At 30.8% G+C, this 20,418-nt stretch overlaps 1 protein-coding gene across 2 annotated transcripts in view; it reads left to right on the top strand.

Moving 5' to 3' along the window:
• The first annotated feature begins 328 nt into the window (after positions 1 to 328).
• The window catches only part of LOC118200747 (uncharacterized), a 31,618-nt gene continuing 11,528 nt past the window's right edge, over positions 329 to 20,418 (top strand). The window contains exon 1 of one of the 2 annotated variants that reach the window (XM_085813531.1): positions 329 to 890. In XM_085813531.1, the coding sequence (XP_085669657.1) occupies positions 403 to 890 (488 nt within the window). In that variant the 5' untranslated portion in view covers positions 329 to 402. The remainder of the gene's footprint in view (positions 891 to 20,418) is intronic. The other variant, XM_085813532.1, reaches the window with a different exon arrangement.

Raw genomic sequence — 20,418 nt, 5'->3', positions numbered from 1 at the left:
AAAATAGGGGAAAGGAGTTTTTAAGATTTCTTTAAAAAATTGATATTGAGATGTTTCTCAGAGCTAAGTAAAGAAAAAATTTTAAAGCTTTATAATTAGCTTTAAAAGGAATTTTTACTTAATTCAATGATTTCAACTACGAAAAAAGAAAATGTTCACTTGTTTTTCTGCATTATTATTCAGCACTTGCGTTATATATTGTAACTATGCTTATTGTATTATGTATGTATCTCTTCTCATATATGCACATATTTTGTATCTTGTTATCATATTTTGTTTGACAAAACCAGTGTCAATTTAATATTTCAAATTGCTCAAACTTATCTATTATTTACCTACCTTTTTCTGCGGAAGGGGTTAGCCATTGAACTTGAGTGTTTGGCATTACATTCACTTAATGAAATGAATTCAATGAAATTGTGTAATCATTATGAGAATTATAAATATATTTTTCGTATGGGTAAGGTATTTCAGAGGCATTTCGTAGATGATGCAAATTCAAAAAAACCAAATTTATATGGAACTTTGGGCGTGAATACATCAGCATCCCATGCTGAAATAAAGCAAGCGTATTACGATCTGACTTTCAAGTATCATCCTGACAGAAATGAAGGAAGCGAAGAAGCAGCAATCAAATTCAGAGACGTAACAGAAGCGTACGAAGTACTTGGTAACTATGGTATGAGGAAGAGGTATGACAAAGGCTTACCTTTACCTGTGTCAGTAAGAGTACCGGTGGAGAAGAAAGACATTATTGAGCCTAATGTGAAATATCAAAAATTCTTTGACAGTCGTTCAAGGCCGCAGAGCACGTCTAATGAGAATGATATTGAAGATGAAAGACGTGATGCTCAAAAAACATCAGATCGTTTGGAAGCAGCAGCGAAAAGGTTTGAAGAGAGTTATGTACTTCAATTACCAGCAGCTGTGTTTTTAGTAGTAATTATTTTGTTAGTGAGATTTAAAGATTATTTATGAATAAATAATTAGATAGTTTAAGCATCTACTAATTTTTGCTTCGTGGAAAGCATATCTTCGCAAACCATTAAAAGTACATTTTTCCATCTCCAAATTATTTGTGATTTGTAACAGTATTGTCTAGCATGATTTTAAGTATGAGATATGATGATTATCGAAAATACACAATATAATTTAGTTATTTAGTAGTGCCGTAATAAATATCTGTTTCTTATGGTATATATCCTTCCTTAAGCGGATCTTCATAACAAAGAAGATTAATATTCTGTTTCAGATAAAGGTGCACATAGTAGCAAGAAATATTTTTGTTTATGTAACTGTTATTTATTTTTTGTTTGTATTTATTCCCCCCCCTTTTTTTTTTTTTTTTGTTGTTGTTGTTATTGTTTGAATTAGCACGCATCATATGTGTATATATTAAACAGTATGTAAAATTTTAAGAATCCAGTTAATGTTTAAAACATACATTATGTGTCTATACAACTTTTATGTGGCATCTCTTATAGCAAGAAGGAATTTAACTTTTTATATAATCTTCTGGTCCCTATAGTTCTGTTTAATAAAAATTTGAGTAAAAATATATTTCAGGGTACCCCTTGACGATTTTTTGGTGCCATTCCTGTTTACATCCATTGCCCCCTCCTAGTAAAATGGCTTCCAAAACATGCAGCAGTAAATACCTTATATAAAAATTTATACCTTAATACCTTATATAAAAATTTCTGTTACTTAGGTATGTGAGACACAAAAATTTCCTTAATAGCGTCCAAAAACTATGTAAACTAGAATCTGTTTACTGCTGTTGCCACATAAATTCACAAAAGTAAAAATGAAAAATATTCTGCTTACCTGAGACATTTCTTCCAAAAATCCGTTTTTACGACACTCCACGTACCTTCCATAATGTTGATATGAGCTCTGGTTTCCAAATCTTTAAATGTGACTGCGTAATTTACCGAGAGGTAAATGAAGCCATTTAAATCTTCATTTGCAAGACAATGTTTTCTTTCCCAGTCATTCTAAAGTTTACCGAAACTTTAGGCTAACTGTACCACCAGCAGGCATTTTAAAGTGTAAGGCACCAAATAAGCAATGTATTACCTAACCAACATCCAACGCATAAATAAGCCTTTATCAATATTTTCCCATCAGTCAAATTCACCTCGGTCACATCATAATAGGATTTCCATAAATGAAACAACAATTTGACGATAATCCAAGGGATATCCTAAAATATAGACTAACCAAAGTTTGTATTTAGTATAATAATAAAAACAAAATATTTGAATCCTGTATAAAAATAAGATAAAAGTTTACAATCAAGTACCCCTTGGGTTAATCTTTGGATTATGGTAACTTGGCGAAAATTTGGCGACCAACCCTGCTACATTAACCTGCTAGTTTTTGTTTTCACGAAGTAAAGGCTTTTTTTTTTTTTAACTCAACATTTTTTTCCAATAATCTGCTAGCTGAATTACGCTTATGCTAGAACTTTTATGGAACAAAAGTGCTTAATCATGACGAAGATTAGGTGCGAAATTGGGAGAAAGTGCAGAATTGCAAATTGCTTGCCGCAAATTTTTTAAGAATTCCATGTACATGTCGACCTATTTTCACTTAAAAAAACATCCCAGAATTGCACAAAAATGGCATTGCGCACACTCTTGACTTTATCCATGTACACTGCTAAAGTCCTAGCTAGTAACCTTTATCGCCTTACCAAAATGTCGCCAAACTACCTGTTACCATATTCCAAAGATTAGCCACTCCTTGATATTTTTCGTGATTTTTTTTTATGCTAAATATGTCAACAAGAAGTAATGTTTGTCAACCAAAGCAACATGAAAAGCATAAGTTGCATAAATAACAAAAGTGCTCACCTTGTTCTTCACAACATATCATCGTCACTGTCGGTTGATGGTAAAATCCTAGTATATATCCTTGGCACAGTTTCGAAAACCGTTGCCAACACCAAAATGATGTATTTACTGCTCATCATAATGTCGCCAAATCCCGTGTGTAACTTGACCAAACGCATATCTTTCATACAAACTGGACATTCATACTAAGCAACTAATTAAACTTTCATTCATGTACCAGTCAATAACAGCTTTCTTATCCTCTCACTCTAAATCATGAAAAAAAACTAGTGTTATCTTGCGAGATATTCTTTTTTAGAGAGGTGACGGAACAAGGATTAATTAGAAACAGCAGATAGAAATCCAGTAATTCAAAATACATGATTTGTAGAACATCATACACACACTAAATCACATAGTCCTTGATCATTAAACTTCAGAAAAACATTGGCACATAGCAAAAAAAAAAAAGTGGTTTCCATAATATTGGGAAAATTGACTCTATTCTAGGTTACCAAAACACCAATACCAGCATTGATATTTGTTGCAAACTTTTCTACACTAGAGCTTTTAATAATTTTAAAATTTTGTTTTTAGAGATTTTTACAGCGCAAGAAAATGGTAACTTGCATCATTCCTCAAAAAATTGGTTGAAAACTTAATTAGGATAATTTTGTCTTCCTTTTTAATGTCATTTAGTAAAATCCTTTCATGAAGTACTTTTCCATTAAAAGCATATTATAAATTGGCAGTAATTGCCATTATAATTGTTACTTTCACTGCCACATTTTTCATCTCTCTCGCTCGCTAAATAGTGAATATTGAAACTTGAGATTTGTTAAAGAATGAGTAAGCAGTTATCCTGTTTATTCTAGAAAAAGATATTCTACACAGAGAAAGATAATATTTGAATAACAATTTTATGAAATTAAAATGTGACTTGAAGCCAAAATGGATATTCAGCTGTCATTCATGGCAAGAATTAAAAAGTGTTCCAAACATAAACTGGTTTGTTGGGTTACGCATTCTGTTTGTTACTGTCATATGGTTCACTTATTTGCAGTGTCAGAAGTTAATATCAATTGAGTATTGCAAACAAAAGCTTCCTTTAAATGAATCACAGCACAATAATTGTGTGACAGAGGTATGGGCCAGTTTTCTGTTATCTCATCATAATATTAAAATTGATGGACTTTAATAAAATTATGGAAATTGAGTAAACTTATTCACAATAAGAAATTCATATGTAACATATGGTATGTTCTCTTCACCGTGTACATTGAATTTTTTGGGGGGAGGAGGGGGGATATTTGTAATGAAATTATATGATGTTTCCTTATTGCTGTTCCCGATTGCTCATTTCATTTAGCATTGAGCCAAAGATACAGAGAAAAAATAAGCCAAAATGTGTGGTGTGGCTTTATTGGAAAAGTACCATTTCTAATTTGTGAATGTGTAATATTGTTTAATTTATGATTTTATTACATTTAGTATGCCTAAAGCATTTTTGCTCAAGTAATAAGTTTTCAAATGATTAAAAATATGTCAGTAATATTCACTTACAATTTTATTACTTTATAATTATTATCTAATAATGATATCGAAACATCCATCAAACTAGAAGCGCTTTTCATTTTTAGTGTATGCAAAGAATGTTAATAGGATTTTTATTGTTTTTATGCCAATATTTGAAGCCTGCATCTATTTTCTCAAGCAGAGTTTCTCAAATTAGGGTACATGTACCGGTAATAGTATATTGTATCATTTTTCGTAGCATAATTTATACATACACGATTTCAATAAATGTAAAATGGGGCTCCTTTTGGTGCATATTGCACCCAGAATTTATATTTTGATACGTGGTGGTACATGTATTGTTTATTCTTATTTATGTTGTATAAAATGCATCTGTTCAGGCACACCGAGATCCTATCTGCAATTATCTTTTGTTCTAAATATTCAGGGTTGATCTTTACATTATGGTAACTTGGCGAAAATTTGGCAACCAACTCTCCTACAGCAACCCTCTATTTTTTTCCCCCGCCGCCATTTTGTCTTCACGAAGTAAAGACATGTTTCTTTTCTTCTTATCTACTGAACACTTCTTCCAACAATCTACTAGCCGAATTACACTTATGCTAGAAATTTTATCAAACAAAACTGCTTAATCATGACAAATATTCACTGCAAAATTGGGAAAAAGTGCACAATACCATACTCCTTACGCGTTTTTCAAAATAACACATACACATAAACCATGTACACGCCGACTTATTTTTACTTAAAAAAAATCCCAGAATTGCACAAAAATGGCATTGCGCACACTCTTCACTATATCCATGTACACTGCTTTTTTCTCATAAATTAGAAAAATTTCACGAAAATACATGACAATTTTCTCAATCTTTAAACCCGGTAAAAAGAACATATATGAAATTACCTGATCGTGAAAAAGTATTTACCCTTTACAAATATGATCATTTCCACATATAAAATAAATAAAATATCCAAAAACTTATACCTCTAAATCATCTATTACATTATACACGTCACCAACGAATTCATACCGCAAGCATTACAAATACTTAGTATCAAATATTTAAATTATTTCCATGCACGTTTATTTCAACTTAAACTTATACCAAATTCCTACAAACATAAAATTCACAAAATAACTATCATTTAATTAAAATATCACTAAACCATGTACACGTCGACTTATTTTTACTTAAAAAAACATCCCAGAATTGCACAAAAATGGCATTGCGCACACTCTTCACTATATCCATGTACACTGCTTTTTTCTCATAAATTAGAAAAATTTCACGAAAATACATGACAATTTTCTCAATCTTTAAACCCGGTAAAAAGAACATATATGAAATTACCTGATCGTGAAAAAGTATTTAACCTTTACAAATATGGACATTTCCACATATAAAATAAATAAAATATCCAAAAACTTATACCTCTAAATCATCTATTACATTATACACGTCACCAACGAATTCATACCGCAAGCATTACAAATACTTAGTATCAAATATTTAAATTATTTCCATGCACGTTTATTTCAACTTAAACGTATACCAAATTCCTACAAACATAAAATTCACAAAATAACTATCATTTAATTAAAATATAATTAAATTCAAAACCACTACTTAAAATATATATGAGCACATACATTAAATTAATAAAAATTACCTTACAATCCTAATTACTTTAAACTAAATCATTGCTAATAACAATTTTCCCAATAATACCAAATTCCTTTCCACCTTACATTTAGAACAATGCATAAAAATAATATCCTCAAATAATTAAAAATACTAACTTACCTAATCTTCTTCAGAATCTTGATTACGTGGCGGATACACTTTTCTAATTCATTCAATAAAATTATTGAAAGATTTTTTCTGCGAATTTTTCCTCCATACTTCCTCCGCTAAATAAAAAGCAAACTTCTCTTTATCACAATGCCTAAATACCCATTTCGAATTAACTTTAGTTAGGGCCATGAGATCCAAAAATTAAACAACACTGTTTCACACAAGACAGTATAAAGCTAAATACAAAATTTCCACATTTTTTCCTGATTTCCCCCCTTTTCCGATTAAAGAACTGTAATTCGTCCATTAATATCACATGACATATCCCATGATCTCTCATTTCCCTCAAGCAAAATAATGCGTAATCGGAACTGAGTACTGCTCACATTATTACCAAAGTCCCAGGTAGTAACCTTTATCGCCTCCAAAATGTCGCCAAACTACCAGTTACCATATTGTAAAGATCAGCCATATTCAGTTATATATTTAAGAAATAAATGATAATTTCAGTATACCAAGTGTGTTATTTAGTCTCTTCCTGTGCCGTGAACACCTAAACATTGCAGCATTTATTATTTACTCATATTAGGTAAGGCGATCAATGATGAATTACTTCGTAGCTGGCAAGTAAACTCGGTTTGCTAATTAGGACGAGTATCCTTGTAAATGGCAGCAAAACTGTTAAGATCGCAAAACTGCCGATTTCGTTAACATTGTCAAAAATCTTTGCATCTTTTCATGCAGTAATTGCCACATAAATTCAATGAGGTAGAAATAAACATTTCATGAAGATAGTAGTGGCCTGTATAATTTTGCACATGTACCAGTGCCAATAACATTGGTAGTTTACTTCCAGACTTTATTCATGACACAATATGAACAGGTTGGTACTTCCTTTGTTAAAGCAGCTACCTTGGTCACTCATCAGAATTGGAAAATTAGTAAATAAGTAAAATAATAACAATAAACTTCTGATAACAGTATTATATGATACAATATACAGTCAAAAGTCGTTAATCTGGACTCGTCGGGACCTCGGCGATTCCGGACTATCGATTTTTAAGGATTATAGATCATCAATTTAAATCTGGTAAGATAGCATGCAGAAATTATAAAATTAAAAATATAAAACCGTAATTTATGAAATAAAGAACAATTATGATCTAAAGAGTATCAAAATTTACAAAAAAAAAAGCTTAATATTTATTTGTTTACTTTATTAAACATTTCTTTCAATGTAAGTTGTTTAAGTTGCTTCATTTTATGTGATAATACTTTCTCTTTAATTCTATAAACAGACATAATTTCTTGTTCAGTTACAAAGATCCGCTGTTCAAGTCCTATAACTACTGTGTCGAGAATACCGACTAATTTGTCAATCGAAATTTTTTCATTTACAATAACCTCTGTGTCACTTTCTTCACTATCGGAAGCGAATTATAATGACGAGGAATTTGATTTAAATCCTATCAAAGACGGAGTACATCGAGATGAAATACTATATTTAGTAAAGAATTATAATCCAAATAAAATTGAAACATGTGCCCTGAAGATAAGGATAGTGCTGACAGATCAACTTCGAATTCATTGCGCGCCGCAGAGCAGCGTGAAATTGATAAACAGATTTTGGAATGGTTAGAGATACAAAGGATATGCCTTTATTAATTTTTTGCAGCAATTTGACTTTTTGTTTAATGGACTTTGAAACATACTTTCGCTTTGTAGATCCTTTACATATTAGTAAATATATATCGGAAATTCTATTTGACATAATCGAAAGTTCAAGCTTACTTTTATAAAATTGCTCTAACAGTCTGCAAAAAATAATAAGCCGGATTCAATTCGAAGATTAAGGAACAACGCAATCTGCAACATTAACTGAATTAGATAATTTTAGCTTAGCTTATACCCTCCATTATACATTAAACGCGCATGTGTAAACGTATTATGCGCATGCGCACACACATATACATGAATCTCGCATGTGCAGAAAGTTTGTAGCTTTGGGGTCCGAATTAACGACTTTTGACTGTATATGGCATTTTAATATGTGCAATGTTAGTTCTGTTCTTTCCCAGTGCTTAACTGTCTCTTTTCACTAAAAAGACATTGGAGAATTGTACAAATTTTCAGTATCACACTTTATAAAATTTAGACATTATATATTTTTCATTTTTTGAAGATTACCAAAGTGTATTCGAGTTTTTCCAAGTAAGTTTTATATGTCACCAAAGCACTTGCAGTAGTTACTTCAATAAGGAAGTATCAGAAAGCTACCACCTTTATTAGTAAAGTACTATTTTTTTTATTAAACTGTTGTTTCATGCAGATGTATACATTTATTTTTTGAATTTTGAGAAAGCATAATCTGAAACTGAAATTTTAATGTCTTGATCATATATAATAATTGTTTATAATATCTAAATTGTTTAATGCCGAATTTGTACAATTCTGCAATGTCTTTTTACCGAAAAGAGGTCATTATGTATATGGGAAAAACAGAACTTCGTTTTATCATATGAAAGTCAAACATTTAGTGGTTTATTTTTCAGAATGCACATAAACCATTACTAAACATAATGTTATAGAGACTGCAAAATTTTATAAAATGATAGATTGTGTAATTTTTAAAAAATTGATTTTTTTAATTAAAAATTTTCAAAACTTGAATATTGTCGTCATTTAAAGCATTTATGTAAGAGGTCTATGAATAACTGCTGTCAGAATAAAACATAAATATTTTTGTGGATATAGTGTGTTTCATATATGTATATAAATATGAACCTCTTTCTTTGTCTTGCAGTAGAACAAAATACCATTCAAAATTTTATGGGAGTGTGCTATAACTTCCTTCTGTTTTCATATCAATCTAACAGGAAGATTTTGAAGCTTGTAAATAAAATCATCCCTACTTTTTTACTCAAAAGCTCCTGTAACTGTAGGAGCAAATTATGATCTTTTGCTTATAACTGATTTGAAGGTATGGAAGAACACATGAGAATTCTTTCCCAACAAATTGCAAGTAATTATCCTCTTCAAATTAAAATCTTTTAGACAAATTGCACACAGTGACAATTGTAAACTGCTTAATCCATTTATTTAAATTTTTTTGAAACACTGATGTACAATCTTTTAATTTTCTATTCAAAATCCTCTTTTTTCCCAATTCATAAACTGTGTATTTCAGAATTTAAAATTCCCTGTAACTAGTGTACATACTGTTTGTATCATTATAGAACTACAAGCAGTTTGCTATGTAAAATTATGTCAGAATTATTTATTAAATTTAATGGTACAACTCTGATATATGCCCTAATTTCACCAAATGTGGCGATATGTATTCTGCGCTGGTTTTTGGTGCGATTGCATGTTGTATGGCAACCCCGTTGACGTTGAAAATGGAAATTATTGAATTGAAGTTCGGCAAAAGGAAATATTGTGTCCATCCTGTTAAGGGGCAGTGGGTGTTTGGAGGAGTGGAAAGAGGGTCTGAGAGATAATTTTTAGTGGCTGTGCATGATAGGAGTAGGGATTTGTGACTTTATTTATTTGTGAACCATAGTATGAATTTTCTGGATAGTGTGTCTGGCTGTCATATAAATACGATTGTGATTACGTAGCGGTATGAAATTGGTATTTCTGCTGTTCGAAAAAGCATAAAGCATTAATTCATGGTAAGTGCATTTTATTTTATTCTAGTTCTTATTTTGTAGAATGTTATGTTCATTCCTTTTTTAGTATGAATTTCTGCCGTTATTGTTTTTTTTTAATTGTTTGAAATTTATTTTAGTTTTGTTGATTAATGCATAGTGTCTAGATTGTGCAATTCGTAGATGTTTTTTAAAGTTGAAACAGAATGCTGTTTTCATGATATTCTTTGAAATTTATTGTTATTTTAATTTATTTAGCTTTAGCGAGGTGTGAGTAGTTCGTAGATTCGTTCGTTGCCTAAATTGTGCAATTCTTTTTTTTTTTTTTTTTTTTTTTTTTTTTTTTTTTTTTTAAGTTTAAACAGGATGCTGTGTACGTGGTATTCTTTGAAATTTATTGTTATTATGTTAATTTATCAAAGCGAGGTATGCTCAGTTCGTAGATTCGTTCGTTGCCTAGATTTTGCCATTTGTAGATGTTTTTTAAGTTAAAACATATCGCTGTGTTCATGGGGTCTTGTCAAATATTTTTGGTTTGAAACTTTACGTTTTTGCTATCTAAATTTTTTGTTTTTGTTTTGGATTTTTAGCTTAAATTGTGTGTTCGAAATGTGGTTTTTGCATGTGCGAAATCCACGTTTTTGGAGACATTTTAGGCTTAAAGTTCGAAATGTAGACAAAAAATTTAGATAGTAATATGGCAGTGTGGAGGGCGAGAAATTTGGCGACTTGAGAGCCAATTTAATTAATAAATCGGAGTAGTTCCAATTTAATTAATAAAATTCATTGTTATTAGAACACATCTGTTTAAACATCTATTTATGTGAACGTTTTTAAAGTCTAACACAAAACAATTTGGTTCATCTTTGGATTATGGTAACTTGGTGATTTTTTGGCGACCAACTCTGCTACAGCAAACCGCTATTTTTTTTTTTTTTTTTTTTTTTTTTTTTTTTTTTACCGCCATTTTGTCTTCACGAAGTAAAGACATGTTTCTTTTCTTTTTATTTACTGAACACTTTTTTCAACAATCTACTACCCGAATTACACTTATGCTAGAAATTTTATGTAACAAAACTGCTTAATCATGACAAACATTAACTGCAAAATTGGGAAAAAGTGCACAATTGCAAACTCCTTGCGCGTTTTTCAGAATGGCACATACACATAAACCATTTACACGTCGACTTATTATTACTTAAAAAAAAATCCAAGAATTGCACAAAAATGCCATTGCACACACTCTTAACTTTATCCATCTACACTGCTATTTTCTCATAAATTACAAAAATTTGCACGAAAATGCAAAAAAAATTCTGTGAATCTTTAAACTCGGTAAAAAGCACATACAGTCAAAAGTCGTTAATCCGGACTCGTCGGGACTTCGGCGATTTCGGATTATAGATCATCAGTTTAAATCTCGTAAGATGGCATGCAGAAATTACAAAATTAAAAATATGAAACCGTAATTTATGAAATAAAGAACAATTATGATCTAAAGGGTATCAAAATTTACAAAAAGAAAAAGCTTAATATTTATTTGTTTACTTTATTAAACATTTCCTTCAATGTAAGTTGCTTCGTTTCATGTGATAATACTTTCTCTTTAATTCTATTAAACAGACATAATTTCTTGTTTAGTTACAAAGTTCCGCTGTGCAAGTCCTATAATTGCTGTGCCGAGAATACCGACTAATTTGTCAATCGAAATGTTTTCGTTTTCAATAACCTCTGGGTCACTTTCTTCACTATCGGAAGCGAATTATAATGACGAGGAACTTGATTTAAATCATATCAAAGACGGAGTATATCGAGATGAAATACTACACTTAGTACGGAATTATAAACCAAATAAAATAAAAGCATCTGCCCTGAAGATAAGGATAGTGCTGACAGATCAACTTCCAATCCGCGGCGTGAAATTGATAAACAGATTTCGGATTTCAAAACATACTTTCGCTTTGTAGATACAAATTACATATTAGTAAATATATATCGGAAATTCTGTTTAACATAATCTTTCTAATCTATCATAATCCAATAATGACGTTTCTGCCCCCCCCCCTCTGCCGCAGAGCAGCGTGAAATTGATAAACAGATTTCGGATTTCAAAACATACTTTCTCTTTGTAGTAAATATATATCGGAAATTCTATTTGACATAATCGAAAGTTCAAGCTTACTTTTATAAAATTGCTCTAACAGTGCAAAAAATAATAAGCGGGATCCAATTCGAAGATTAAGGAACAACGCAATCAGCAACATTAACTGAATTAGATAACTTTAGCTTAGCGTATAACTCCGTTACACATTAAACGCGCATGCGCACAAACATATTCGCAGCCGTAAGGGTCTTACGCGCTCTCGTAAACGCCTGTGCGCATGCGTGAACGAGACGCATGCGCAGAAAGTTTGTAGCTTTGAGGTCCGAATTATAGATCATTCCGGATTATGGGTGTCCGAATTAACGACTTTTGACTGTACTTCCTCTCCAAGACTACAAAACTTTATCAGAATCGAAACACTGTCAAATGCCAAGCTGCTGTAAGAAGTAAAGAAGTTTATAATTATTTGCATACAAACATATATATTTTTATTTATGTGCCGAAGAAAAATTTAATAAATAAGAGAAAGAGACTAGGTTGTTATCATTTAGTCCCGAGCTTTCTCCCACCGGGTAAATGACCTCCTCCACTAGAAGCGAACTTTACAACTGCCATGTTGAGTGGCAGCCGCCTCAAGCAAATACGCAGTGGCTACAAAACTTTAAAAATTTTACCCATGTACTTCAATTTTTTCAATTTTTAACTACTTAAGTATATTTTATTTTGTACGAAACATTTGATTTTTCCAATAAAAAAATTTGTCAGTTTCTGTACCCAAATCATCAAAATAACTCGACAGTTAAAGGGTTAACACATAGATATTAAATTTTTGGACTGACATTTATTTCAAATAATTATAATACATTGAATTAAACTCTAAATAACTTACTTTTAATGTAAACTAAAAAATAAAATATAAAATCTTTCCAAATTTTCCAAGAGGAACAAAATATAAGAATAAATAAGTCTATTCTCATTCCATATCTAATGATGTTTACATTTTAAATTGTCATTTCCTAAAATGTAACAATTAATCTATCTTGCCCCCTTTTTTAGGCTTCTTTTGTGCACCTACCAGAGCAGTGTTTTATATGTTGCATATGTACTTTTAGCTGTGTGTAAACTCTAGTTTTGAATTTAGTTTGTGTAGTGATTGCTAGTGTCTTTCTGTTCTAATAATAGTTATATTTTAATCCACAGTGCATTGAATTTACGTATATCTAAATCTATAAGCGCAGTAGTAAAAACAAACATATAATTGAAGTGTATTCGTGGGCCGCAATTTGGGATCCCCAGCTTTAGTTTACATATAATTACAAATTTTTGTTAACTGTATAAAAATGATTTCAAAAATAGAATGTTAGATAAACAAACTCGTATGTAAATGAGAAGTTCAGTTTTAAATAAGGTGTTAGTAGTAGAATTTTTGCAAGAGTTTAGCCGTGCATTTAGGAAATTAAAATTCCCTATTGTTTGAATCCTGTAATAAAATTATTCACAGAAAATTTCCTTAAACAAAAACTATCCAAAAAAAAATAAAAACTAATTCAGTGTTACATACGTAGAAAATTTCAAACTGTATCAAACATAATCAAGCCGCAGTGCTTATTGTTGGTTACTCAAGCCACATCTAGTATTTAGTCAACGCATATTGGCATCAAGGTTTTTAGTTCTGTAGAAGGGTATTTGAACTCTTACTTCTTCAAACTTGCATTCATTTCTACATATAATAAAACAAAGCATCTGTCTGTGTGTGTCTTTCGTTCGCACTGCGCTTAAGCTAATAGACCCACGGCTACGAAATTTGGTACACAGGTGCATCTAGACAAGAGCCATTGCACCTTGAAGCGATTTTTTCGAAATTCGAATTAGGATTTTTTTTATTTTATGTTTTGTGAAAAAATTTTGACACATAATGGGCTATAGGAAAGCGAGATTTTACTCTACATACTCCATTTTCACATCGTCATGAAACGTAGGCACTTAGCTATTTTAAGAACTTAAAATAAATTTTGTGTTTCAATAAATAGATTAAATACGAATTTATTTAACGAAGTGAGCTTAACACCTTTTCAATTGGATTTTTTCTTAAAACGTTTATGTTTAAAAATGTACAATTTATTTTTCTTTGATTTTTGGACACGTTAAACTTTCATCCTTACGACTGCTTATACAAAAAGAATTTTGGAAAAGGATAATATTTTGCATTTTTAAAAAAAAAATTTTAAATGAAGCTTCCGAGTACACATCTCATATCTTTACAAATGTGATTTTGGCAACAATTTTCCTTTCTTATTTGTTCTTGATAGATTTTTGATGAAATCGCATCAGTTTTAATATTTTCATTCTTTTAGAAATATGGCTTTGGCAACAATTTTTCATCATATTGAGAAGGCATGGATGTTTGTATATGTTTAATAAAAATTTGTAAAAACGTTTGTTGTTAATTTCAATATTAACCCTCACGAATGGGAGGAAACGGCGTTCGCCAAAGTCCTCATCATCTTTCTTCTTGTCTAAAAGGCAAGATTGATACTGATACTGATACTGATAATCGTATTTCTTATGTCACTATTTTTAAGAGATTGGTATATTTCGCTGTCATTTTTTTTATATATAATACATTTTTATTGATATTTTTTTGATAAAGTTGCCCTGCAGAGTAAAATTCTGCAAGGGTGTTTTTTTTTTTTTTTTTTTTCTTATTTATTTTTTAGTTTCTTTCATGTTACTGTTAAGATATTGAAAAGTTTTGCATGAATTCTTTTCTTCAACAGAAAGTTGGTTAATTTTTTATTAGGATAATTAATATTTGTATTAAGGGATATAGTTTATTTCATTGTAATTTTTTTCTGTTGAAAATATAAGATAAAATATCATTAATTATACTTTGATTTTCAGAATTTTTTGTTTTTTGTATTTTTTATGTTATTTATTGCTTATTTCACTGTTTTTAAGCTATTGAAAAGTTTTGAGTGATTTTTTTAGGAAACAAAAGTTCTTAACCTCCGTTATACCATTTCAGTTCTCAAGATTTTGCAAAGGGAAGTTGGTTAATTTATTTGTTAGGATAATTAATATTTGTATTAAGGGATATTGCTTATTTCATTGTAATTTTGTTATACGTAATAACTTTTTTTTATGAAATTGTTCTGCAGAGTAAAATTCTACGCAGCTTTTAAATTTAACGTTTGGTTTTCCCTTCAGCCATTTTTCCGGTACATTTAAAAGCCAGACTTCGCTGCCAGTCTCTACATATAATAAAACAAAGAGTCTGTCTGTGTGTGTGTTTTTCGTTCGCGCTGCGCGTAAGCTAATAGACCGACGGCTACGAAATTTGGTACATAGGTGCATCTAGACAAGAGCTAGTGCACCTCGAAGCGATTTTTTTCGAAATTCGAATTCGAATTTTTTTTTTTTTTTTTTTTTTTAGGTTTTGTGACGAAATTCCATCATTTTGAGACATAATGGGCTATAGGAAATCGAGATTTTACTCTACGCACTCCATTTTCACATCGTAATGAAATGTAGGCACTTAGCTATTTTACGAAATTAAAATAAATTTCGTGTTTCAATTAATCGATTAAATACAAATTTATTTGACAAAGTGAGCTTAGGACCTTTTCAACGGGATTTTTTCTAAAAACGTTTATGTTTAAAAATATACAGTTTATTTTTCTTTGATTTTTGGACACGTTAAACTTTTATCCTTGCGACTGTGTATACAAAAAGAATTTTGGAAAAAGGATAATATTTTGCATTTAAAAAAAAAAAATTTAAATGAAGCTTCCGAGTACACTTCTACATCTCACATCTTTACAAATGTGATTTTGGCAACAATTTTACTTTCTTTTTGTTCTGGATAGATTTTTGATGAAATCGCATCGGTTTTAATAGTTTGATTCTTTTAGAAATATGGGTTTGGCAACAATTTTTCATCCTATTTCTTATGTCACTGTTTTTAAGAGATAGGCATATTTCATTGCCATTTTTTTATGTAAAATTCTGCTTGGAATTTTTTCTTTTTTGAGTTTCTTTCATGTTATTTTTTGCTTATTTCACTGTTTGTAAGATATTGAAAAGTTTTCCCTGATTTTTTTTCTTCAACGGAAAGTTGGTTAATTTTTTTATTAGGATAATTAATATTTGTATTAAGGGATAGCTTATTTCATTGTAATTTTTGGTGCTACTTTGGTAGACGGTTGCACGGATTTTGGCAATTTTTCTTTTGGCGAGTATTCGACTTATGGTAAACCCATTGCTGCATAAGTTATTTATGGTAACTGATACTTTGTTGTCATTTTATTTAAAAAATAATGCATTTTATTATGCATAAATTCTGTGTTTTAAATATTATTTATGGCTTCTAAATATTGAATATCAATTTAATTTTGCATTTTTATTTGAAATAAAAATTTTGCTGTTTATAATATTTTATATAATTTTATGTTGTGGATGATGTAGTCAATGACGTCACCTTACTTAAAGCGTAATTGGTTTCATTAATATCTATAAATTTATTCTAATGTTTTAAACATTATTTATGGCTGTTAAATATTAAAATACAATTTAATTTTGCATTTGTTTTAAAAATGATTTTATTATGAATGATTATTTAAATAATTTTAATTCTTTGCATAATGTAATCAGCTCCCTTATTGGTTACTGAATATTTGTGCATTACCACACCATTTTAAAATTTTATTATTCATCTCTTTGAATTCCTCAGATTTCAAATGGAATGCATATGTCCGTTTCGAAGATGAATGTTGTTATTGGTAATTACCAAGAATTATTGGTATCAGAATAAAAAAATTGCCCTTTCAGACCTTATTTTGGCCAACCTGGCTTTCCTAATCAAATATTTGTTTATAAATTGTTAATAGCGTCAGAGTAAATTTATTTTAAATTTTTGGAAAAACCTCGCTAATTGCTTCTCCAATGAAGTGCGAGAAATGTGGATCACAGATGAAGATCGGTGTTTTTTTTTTTTTTTTTTTTTTTTTTTTTTTTTTTTTTGTACTTATCAATATACGACAGGTAAAATACTTTAAAAAAATGTAAGTACATAATTTTCTTTTACTTTATAATTTATCAATATACGACAGGTAAAATACTTTAAGAAAATGTAAGTACATAATTTTCTTTTACTTGTATACTTCAACTTTTATTAAAAAATTCATACAATTTTTTTCAAAAATTCCTGAGACATTTATTGCCACATATGTTTTAATGTTAAATAATTAAATCCTATAAAACTTATTTTAAAGTATTTAAGTAATGTTTTAATTCTTTTAAACGTTGGTATGATGTTTTTAATTCGATATTCGGGTAAATCGCAGAATAGGCTGCATCAGTCGATGCTGTGTTTACTTCTCTTATGCTTGGACACGCCTTTTTATGACGTAATATTGGTTACGCCTTTCCTTAAAAACAAGTTATAAGTATTCTATAGCTTCGTATTTAAAGAAAACTTAAATGAAGTTTTAACTGAGTTGAAATGGTAGGTTTATAATGTTCTGCGCGAGATTTTTTTAATTATAAATCTACTTTTGTGTGGTAGTGTTAGCATTTAACTCAACGAATTATCTCTGACAACTGTATTATTAAGATGCCAAACGATTGAAAACGATCATTACCAAACGATTGAAAATATTGAATGCATGAGTTAAAAATTATAACCGTAACTTCTGAAAATACAGAAAAGAATTCTTTTGCTTAAAGAGAAACGGGAAGTTCAATGCGGTCTGTCTGTCCTTTTTTGGAGCGCTGCGATCACGAAAGCTGGATGCAGTGTCTAAACATAGCTCCGAAATTTTTTAAATAAAAGTTTCAGTAAATGTTTTCAACTCTCTAAAAAAGTTTAATGCACCTTTCCTATGCAATGTCTCATTCATCAAATTGAAAAAGGAAACTTCGCTTCTTCGGAACTTCAGGTGTTTTGTGAGCTGTTCACTATTAACACGAGAAATCCAAAAGAGGCCCTGACACGGAATATTCAGATAAGTAACATTCTTTTTGCTATACGATATCTGTTTCTCTATCATTAGAGTGCCATTAAATTTCTTTATTTATTATTTTCATAAGATTCTAGCATTATACAATAACTGTTAATAGTAGCAGGTCATGTGGTATATTTAACTAATATTTAAGAAAAATAAACTGTATAATTTATTTTTGCTGAAATGCTCTCACACTATGTATGGATTTATGATTTTGTCAATTACTGTTTTTATGAAATATACATGAATTTTTTGGGGAACGGTAATATTTAATGTTACTTTAGTTGAAATATTATGTACGTCTCTGTGATGATATATGTCTTTTCTAGTTAGATCTCAAGATAAGGCCATACACATTACCATGTAGGAATTCATTTTTTTTTTTTTTTTTTTTTTTTTTTTTTTTTTTAAACTTAGCTAAAGTTTGCTTCTTAAAGACACGAATTTTTGCATATGAACTCCTTAACTACACTCATGGACACAATCGTATTTTAGGGTATTTTCTACTTCTTTTCCTTTTCTTTCTATAGGCCCTTTTTTTTTCACCTCTATTACTTTTGGGCCATTTATTTTAAATTTTATTTTGTTCCATCTTTTCTTTCTGGCCTTTTGAACTCGTACAAAATGTACTAAGTTCCTTTTTACTCTCCTCAAATACGAAATTGCCCTCCTTTCTATATACCTTTCCTTCGCACCTATGCTTGATTTTTCGCCCATCGGTGCAGAAAGACTTAGCGGGTGCAAAACAAGTCATGTGTCTACTTTGTCTGTCTGTCTGTCTTTTGCTTAAAGAATGTTTTGATTATTGATGAGTGTGTCAAAATCGGTGCTTACTGCAGAATGGATGAGTATCTGAATCTGGATTTTTTTAATCAGATGGAGCGAAGAGGCAAAAAGAGCGTTATTGAGTGGTGTATGGAGAAAAGTTTGATTGCAATATCGTATAAGTGCCCAATTTGTGGAACAAATATAAAACTAGTAGAGAGACGGTTTTGAGACGTATAGACGATTTTGAGTGCTGCGCAATGCCGAGTTTGTGCAACTCTGAGATGTTTTTTTAAGTGAAAATTGATCGATGTGCACATGGGCAAAGACAATGCTGTGCGCGATGCCGAGTTTGTGCAATACTGGGATTTTTTTTAAGTGAAAATAGATCGATGTGCACATGGGCAAAGCCAGTGTGGTGCGCAATGCCGAGTTTGTGCAATTCTGGGATTTTTTAAGTGAAAATAGATCGATATGTACATGGGCAAAGCCAATGTATGCGCAATGCCGAGTTTGTGCAATTCTGGGATGTTTTTTGAAGTGAAAATAGATCGATGTGCACATGGGCAAGCCAATGTGGTGCGCAATGCCGAGGTTATGCGCGATGCCGAGTTTGTGCAATTCTGGGATTTTTTTTTAAGTGAAAATTGATCGATGTGCACATGAGCAAAGCCAATGCTGTGCGCAATGCCGAGTTTGGGCAATTCTGGGATGTTTTTAGGTGAAAATAGATCGATGGGCAAAGCCAGTGTGGTGCGCAATGCTGAGTTTGTGCAATTCTGGGATTTTTTAAGTGAAAATAGATCGATGTGTACATGGGCAAAGATATATGATAATATATGATAAGCCAATGTGGTGCGCAATGCCGAGTTTGTGCAATTCTGGGATGTTTTTTGAAGTGAAAAGAGATCGATGTGCACATTGGCAAGCCAATGTGGTGCGCTATGCTGAGGTTGTGCAATTCTGTAGATGTTTTTTTAAGTGAAAATAGATCGATGTGCACACGGGCAAAGCCAATGTGGTGCGCAATGCCGAGGTTGTGCGCGATGCCGAGTTTGTGCAACTCTGGGATTTTTTTTAAGTGAAAATAGATTGATGCCCACATGGTCAATGTGGTGCGCAATGCCGAGTTTGAGCAATTCTCTGATTTTTCTTTAAGTGAAAATTGATGGATGAGCACATGGACACCGAGTTTGTGGAATCCTTTGATGTTTTTCGGGCGAATACTGATCGTTGTGTAGAAGAGAAAACGAGGTTGTGTGTGATGCCGAGCAGTAATGTAACTTTATTTATGTGCAATGTTTAACATATCGTAAGTGTATTTTAAATCTGTATTGTTGTTTTAATTGTGAATTATATTTAAGACGTCATTTTTCATTTAAATTGTATTTTTAATTTTTTGGCTTTGATATGTTTATAACGCTTTCCGACTTACGACATATATCGATAGCCCGACGATCTACTCAAGAGTAGCAAAATTGTTAACTTGAACTCTTGAAGTAACGTTTACATCATATTTTAATACGTAGTGTTCGGTATCGTAATTGCACTTCATAATATGAGTTCATTGATAATATGTGTGTGTGTGCGTATGTGAAGCATTGCTTAGTGTTCCAAGTTTGTAGTATTTATTTTATTATATTATTTTCTTTCATTTTGAGAAATTAGATTTTTTTATTTATTAATGCATAGAATTCTAGCATGCCTACACAGAATATGGCGTGATTT

This window comes from Stegodyphus dumicola, chromosome 3 (genome assembly GCF_044657685.1).
Source record: "Stegodyphus dumicola isolate Sdum_Otavi_A_Nest chromosome 3, ASM4465768v1".
Lineage (NCBI taxonomy): Eukaryota > Metazoa > Arthropoda > Arachnida > Araneae > Eresidae > Stegodyphus > Stegodyphus dumicola.
Note: the sequence above shows the minus strand (reverse complement) of the source record. Positions and strands in the feature narration are given on the sequence as shown.